The 6,543-nt window shown below is 66.1% G+C and overlaps 1 protein-coding gene across 1 annotated transcript; it reads right to left on the bottom strand.

Moving 5' to 3' along the window:
* Positions 1-1,027: 1,027 nt before the first annotated feature.
* PTPN9 (protein tyrosine phosphatase non-receptor type 9) lies at positions 1,028-6,543 on the bottom strand. Its single transcript, XM_088539088.1, has 13 exons — positions 6,349-6,543; positions 4,632-4,775; positions 4,394-4,483; positions 4,188-4,312; positions 3,404-3,509; positions 2,903-3,013; positions 2,459-2,787; positions 2,189-2,282; positions 2,038-2,107; positions 1,875-1,953; positions 1,609-1,759; positions 1,294-1,501; positions 1,028-1,221 (listed from the first exon to the last, which is right to left on the bottom strand). The coding sequence occupies exons 1-13, from the start codon at positions 6,379-6,381 to the stop codon at positions 1,028-1,030; spliced, it is 1,734 nt and encodes a 577-aa protein (XP_088395214.1). The 5' UTR covers positions 6,382-6,543.

Genomic DNA, 6,543 nt, shown 5'->3' with positions numbered 1-6,543 from the left:
AGGGCGGCGGGCGGGCGGCGGGGGCCGCAGCTGTTACATACCCTCGGCGCGCGGCGCGGCGTCCTCGACGGCGGGCGCCTCCCCCCGCGCCGCATTGGCCCGGCCGCGCCGCTCGTCACGGCGCGGGGCCGCCCCCGCCGCCGGCCCCGCCCCTCGCCCCGCCCCCTGCGCGAGGCGGCCCCGCCCCCTGCGTGAGGCGAGGGCCGCGCTAACCCGCCCCGCTCCGCGGCCAGGCCGCGGCTCCTGCCCCCGAGTGCCCCCCGTCCGCCCAACGGTTGCATTTTACCACAAAAAAACCACCCCCCTTCCCGCACACACCGGCCGCCGAGGACACAACAGACACAAGTGAGCGCATGGCGACTCCTTCCCTTTAATCGGGGCCACCGCCGCGACACGGGCAGCCCCCGCGGCACCGTTAGAGGGGATTTGCTTCAGATTCCCACGGGAGCAGCTCCAGACTCCACGTCCCAGCCTGCTGCTCGGGGTTGGGACCGCCGGGAAACGGGACAACCGCCCCAAAACACCAGCGACACCAGTGTCTCACTGCGGGAGAGCAGGCAGGAACGGCAACGAGTGTTTCTTGGGTCACGTTAATGTTAAATACAAAACAAAAGTAAAAAAAAAAAAAACAAAAACCCTTCCGGATTATAAAAAAATAAGAATATACACATTCAAAGAGCTTATTACAGTATAAAATTAGGGCAGCTGGGGCAGGAGCTGGCAGCAAAGGGGGAGGCCGGGGCGGGCGATGCTCCCGCTCCGCTTTGTGCCCGGCTGTGACTCGGGAAAGCCACCGCAGCAGCGGGACGGAGCCCGGAATGCCGTGGCTCCGGCACGAGAGGAGCTGCTTGAGCACTGCGTCCCCAACACCGCTGGCACTGAGCAGTCCCGAGCCTGACTTCAGATGGTCCCACCAAAAAAAAGAAAAAGAAAAAAAAGAAAAAAAACGGGAGGGAAAAACCAAGGAGCTGCAGCCTCCGCGCCCGTCTCGAGTAAGGCACAGTCCGTGGCGAGGCGGGCGGCGCGGTCAGCGTGCCGGCGCCGGCAGCAGCCCCTGGCGCTGCGCGTGCTCCAGGATGGCGGCGTAGCAGAAGTGGTACTGCTCGGGCGTCTGGATGCTGAAGGCGCGCTGCGTGCGCATGCGCGCCACCGTCTGCTGCACGTCCAGCGTGCCCACGTCCTGCAGCTGCGACAGGCAGATGTCCAGCGCGCAGAAGGTCCCTGCGTGTGGACGGGAAGGTCAGAGCTGCGGGGGGACACGCGAGGCCGGCGCGGCGGGGACGCTCCACGTACCTGTCCTGCCGATGCCGGCGCTGCAGTGCACCACGACCGGGGGGCCCCCGGGGTGGCCCTTGAAGCGGGGGCCCAGCGCGCTGGCGGCCACGCGCTGCTGCTGCTTCACGGCACCCAGGAAGTCGATGAGGGTGGCGGCGGACGAGGGGACGCCGTAATCCGGCCAGCTCAGGTACTGGAAGTGCGACACGAGGCGCCGCTCCCGGCTCTGCGGCGGCCACAGCGTTAGCTCCTTCCCCCCATTGCCCCGAGCCCCCTTGATCTCACGAGAGCGCTGGGTGCCCCCTGGCACCCTCACGGCGCGACAGCTCCCACCTCCGAACTGTGGAGCTCCAGGACGGTCTTCTTGTAATGGTTCAGGTTCTCCACGCCCAGGTTGGTGATGGTGAGCGCCCCGTAGCGCACCTGAAAATCCTTCTCCAGAGGCCAGTACTGGCCACACTTCCTCCGGCCGCCCTCCTCCAGCCTGTGAGCAAGGGGAGGGTGAGCGGGAGTGCCGGGAAGACCTGGGACCGCTGCCCAGGGAGACGCAGGGCTTCGGAGCACCACGGAGCCCTCGCGCGCGCTCCTGGGACACTCACCGCGTTGTCATGACGATCACCAGGACGTTTTGCTCCCACACCATGCGCCAGAAGTCCCCGTAGGTGTTTTCCAGCGGCCCTGCGGGGGGAGCACGGCCGTGAGGACGGGGAGGCCCCCGCGGTGCCCCGAAGGTTGCTGCACTGCGTCCAAGCGCGCCTGTACCTTGCGTGCCGATGTAGGCATTCCTCTGCTTGTAGCCGTCCATGAAGCTTGCGTTGATGTAGTCCGTCAGCTGCAGGGGAAGACACACTCGCATGAGTCCTCCGTGGCACTGGCACGGGCACCGCGGCACCGACCCGCAGGGCCCGCTCACCTCCGGGCGGCTGTAGGGCTTGGCCAGCTTCACGCGCGTCTGGTCCAGGCAGGGCACATCCCCGTAGCGGTTCTTCTCCTGGTTGTGGGGCGCCCTGGCAGAGCAGGAGAAGCTCAGCACAGTGGCAGGGAGCTTTTCCAGGCGCCCGCAGGCCGCGCTTTGCTGCCATCACGTGGCTGCAGGCTCGGGAAGCGGAGCTGCCGTGCCCGTATCCCGAAGGCGAGCGCCGCCGCACGTCCCCCTATCCCGCTCCTTCCCCGCGGCGCTTACAGCGAGCACACGAAGGTCCCGGCCGGACTCCTGCGCCGGATGTCTTCATACTCCTCGTAGATGCCGCGCTTCTGCTTGTGGGTGACGTGGTCCAGCAGCTCCTGGACGGTGATGGATTTGGGCCCCGGGACATGGACAGAGCCGTTGTCTTTCGGGGGTGCCAACGGTACCAAGATGAGCTCATCGAGGGGGTCGGGGTGGCCGTTCTGCTGGGGCAGGAAGCGGCAGTTCCAGCTCAGAGGGTCCAGCTTGAGGGAGCCACCGAGGTATTCGGGGAGACACTCCCGGGGCAGGTGCTCCTTCAGCTCGGACATCTTCACCATCTGCACCTGCAGAGGGGAGCAGAGGGGACGGGCTGAGCGGCGAGCCCAGGGAAACGCAAGGAAGGACGAGGCACCGGGATGCGAACGGTCCGCCTAGGAAGCGGAGTGGTCCAGGACTCACCCGTTCCCGCAGCTTCTCCTTGAGCAGGAGGCTGATGATGGAGTAGGGCACGCGGAACCACATGGGCGCTCCCACGATGAAGACCTTCTTGAGCCGAGCCGGGAAGGCGCCCTGTGGGAGGCAACGGGAACGGGGTGGGATGCCCTCAGCTCACGCTATGGGCCAGCCCCTCTCTGGCTGTCCGCATGCTGCTGAAACACATCCCAGCCCAGCAAAGTGCCCGCTGTCCAGAGCTCCCAGAGCCAGGGATCCAGCTGCTGCAGACAGCTTGGTGCTTGACACCGCATGCCACAGCTGGAGGTGCCACATCCAAAGCATCTCCATGTCTCAAACATGCCACTATTTCTCTTCTGGAGAAGTGAGGAGGCACGAAATGCCAGGGCAATTAAGGAATAATTTGCATCCGTTTTCAGAGCACGCTGCCAGCTGCCAGGGGAGTTGGCAGTGGGACGAGCTCCGCACCCGGCCTCGCGCGCCCAGCGGGATCCCCCCAGCCCACACCTTGAGCAAGTTGAGGATCTTCTTGCTGAGGTCCAGCTCGAAGTTGGTGTACTGCGAGCCCGCCATGTCGTAGATGAACACGAGCCCGTTCCGCTGCGTCTCGAAACTGCCCATCGGGGAAGAGAGAGGAGGAGACGTTAGAGCACCCCGCGGAGCCCCTTCCCTCGGCTCGCTTATCCGCCCGGGAATCTCCTCCCACGCTTCCAGGAGGACACATGCACCCCGTGTGCGTCTTCACTTTCTCGAGCTGCTCTTCCCAGCCTGGCTCCCGGCTGCTACGTGTGCGAGTGCGGGGCAGCCCGGCACCGGGAACGGGCTGTCAGTGCTCCACGTTTTCGGCAGGGCTCGTGTCATGTCTCGGCTGAGCCTGCGTGCGGCTGCGGCTTTTCCCGGCGAACGAAGCGAGGGGAGGAGCGAGGCCACCCCTCTTTCTCCCCGTGAAGCCTTTCAAAGGGAATCAGCGCAGACCTCGACAAGCGGCGAGCTCGGCACAAAGGCCGGCGCTCCTGGCACCACCCGCCCCGCGCCAGCTCCTCAAAGGCAGCGGAAATCTCCCACGGTCAGGAATGCGGCTGCTTCGCGCCGCGCGGAGCCCAGCGCGCGCCGCCACGACCAGAGAGCACCTCGGAGCTGGGAACAGAGGGAGCCAGCACCACTGGGCTCCCCAGCGCCACTGAATGACACCCAGCTCCAACGCGGCACGAGCTTCCTCCTGGCCTATCCATCCCTCTCCAGCATGGACTCCTTCCCAGCAAGCCCCGTGCACTCCCGGCTGCATGCTCACCTCTCCACGGCACGGTCAAGCAGGTAAAAGAGTGCCTGGAGCACCACGTGCTGCACGCTCTTGCTGGGGTGGTGCAGCTTGGCCGTGAAGAGAGCGATGGAGGCTCCCGAGGGGTCCCGCACGCTCTGCGAGAAGCGGAGAGGTGAGCCGGGCACGGTGACAGCGGCACAGCATCCTGCGGCTCGAGGCCGCGCTCCACTGCCTACCAGGATGGTGAACTTCCCGCTGAGCAGCTCCGAGCGCAGCGGCTCCTCGTGCGGCTTCAGCTTCACAATGCCTTCCCTCAGGCGTGTCTCCTACGGGAGCAGGAGCGCCCGTTTGCAGGGGGACGGGAGCGAGCCGAGCACCCGCCAACGGGCATTGCCAGCCTCGGCTGCTCCCAAGCCCTCTTTTCCAGCAGGGAATTGGGAATATCCATCCCTGCAGAGCTGAGCGTCGCCATACCCGGTAGCAGTGGAAGAGCTCGATCGCCCGCAGCACGTCAAACTTGCGGGCCATCAGGAATTTGACGGCCACGTTCCAGGAGAGCGGGGACACATTGTACTGGCCCGTCCACTTGTTGATCTCTTCTAGGAACTGCTTGGTCGCCTGTTTGGGAGAGAGAGAGACACAACACGCGCCACGAGATAAGGAGCCAGGCCGGGCCTCGCGCGGGAGGCACAGCGGGAGACAAGACAGAGAGTTTCCCTGAGGTTGGAAGTGTCAGTGGAGCCGCAGAAGCCATTGCTGGAAGCATTGGCAGAGGGATAAACCATCTTAGGGTTGCAAGGAGACTTCCAGGTCCTGGGACGCCGCTGCATCCCAGCACTGTAGCAACCCCTGCACCACTCCAGGGGATCAGGAGTATTGGAGCCACCAACATGGATATCCCTGCATCTACACAAGGTGGTCAGGGCTGCTCCAACTGCACAGGCCAGTAAGGGAACTGGAATAAGTGTGGAAAATCCCAAGGAGATTATAGCACAGGCATAAGCACAACACCCGGAGCAAGAAGGGACGGCCACGGATGCAATTCCCAGGAAAGGACTAAACCTCCTTGCTGCTTTGACGGGTGCGTGTGCGCTTGCTCCGGCCTCATTGCAGCCCTCGGAAACACGGAGGTGGCGCCAGACCTTCCCCACGCTCCCGCAAATCCCTCTGCGGGAGCCACCCTGTCCCCGGAACAGCTGCTGACGGAGCGCGACAGCCCCTTCTCCCTCTGGCACGTCCTTCCCCGGCCCTTCTTTGGGAAGGGCTCCCAGTAGGTCCGAGGGTCCCCTTGCCCTGAGCCATGGCGGGGCAAACCCAGCAAATCTGGCATGTCCTGGGGGAGCAACGGATGCGCAGGCAGACAGTGACCTCAGGCGCCAGTTTCCTTCGGAAACGGCGCTAAAAAAAGCCCGTGTCCGATGGCAGAAGGGGAGAAGAGGAGTCAGCCCCAGGCCGATGACAAGAGGCACACGCACAAACGAGCCCAGCGAAGGCCCTTACCTACCGCCCCGTGGGAAGAAAGAAAATTCCGCTGTTTCGGCCTCAAAACTGGAGCCAGCCCCCACCTTGCTGCAGCGCCGCAGCCCCCGCTCCCCTTTGGGAACTATTAGCAGAAATATCCTGGCGTTTCCGGCGGCTGGCACAAGGCATGGAGACACCGGCAGAGGGGCTGGGCTTGCCCGTCCCCACGCGCGTTCCCTGCCATGAAGCAGCTCCCCCAGGAGCTGACGTCCGCAAGGGGCTTAGGGCTCCGGGCGGATGCTCGGCCACGGTGCAGCGCGGAGAAGAGGCTGGAATCGGGTCTGTGCCGGGAGATGCCAGGCTGGGACCTTCCCATAGGAAAAGGAAGGCCATCCTGCGGCCAGCCGGCAATGAGGGAGAGCCCGAACGCCGGGAACGGCGCCGGGGCCGCTGCTGCTGCTCGGGCTGCAGGCTCCGTGGCTGCCCGCAGGGCGGGGGCCGCTGCTTCCTCGCGTCGCTCCTCTGCTCGCGCTGAACCGAGCGGGCTCGGAGGAGCCAGAAACGGGCAGGAAAAGCCCCCCGCCACAACGCAGCGCCGCTCTCGGGTGCCCCGGGCGGCGCTCGGGTCCCTGCGGGCGCTGCCGGGCGGCTGCGCGCCCCGCGCCGGTACCGCCGTGCCGCGGGGTCGGCCCGGCTCGCAGCGGAGCCCCCCGGGGGGATCCCGACCTACCCGCTCTTCGTCGGCGCTCAGCTCCGCGGCCATGCTCGCTCCTGCGGGCCGGGCTAGGCGGGCGGCCCGCCGGGGCCCATGCCCGGCGCGGGGGGCGGCGGCCGCGGGGAAGGGATGAGGCAGGAAGCGGGGAGGCGGCGGGGGCGGCGGCAGGAAGCGCCCGCGGCCCCCTCCCCTGCGCGGCCGCCCCGCCGA

Source organism: Tinamus guttatus, unplaced genomic scaffold, assembly GCF_059628265.1.
Source record: "Tinamus guttatus ecotype Peru unplaced genomic scaffold, ASM5962826v1 Tinamus_guttatus_pri_ptg001366l, whole genome shotgun sequence".
In the NCBI taxonomy this organism is placed as follows: Eukaryota; Metazoa; Chordata; class Aves; order Tinamiformes; family Tinamidae; genus Tinamus; species Tinamus guttatus.
The sequence above is the reverse complement of the archived record's forward strand: the minus strand, read 5'-3'. Positions and strand labels throughout refer to the sequence as shown.

Coding starts and splice junctions, on each gene's coding strand:
- PTPN9 (XM_088539088.1), bottom strand. CDS start 6,381: ATGGCCGCGGAGCTGAGCGCCGACGAAGAGCGG. Junction 4,484..4,631: donor AGCTCTTCCACTGCTACCGG/GTATGGCGACGC, acceptor CTGCTCCCGTAG/GAGACACGCCTGAGGGAAGG. Junction 1,222..1,293: donor CGCCGGCATCGGCAGGACAG/GTACGTGGAGCG, acceptor GTCCACACGCAG/GGACCTTCTGCGCGCTGGAC.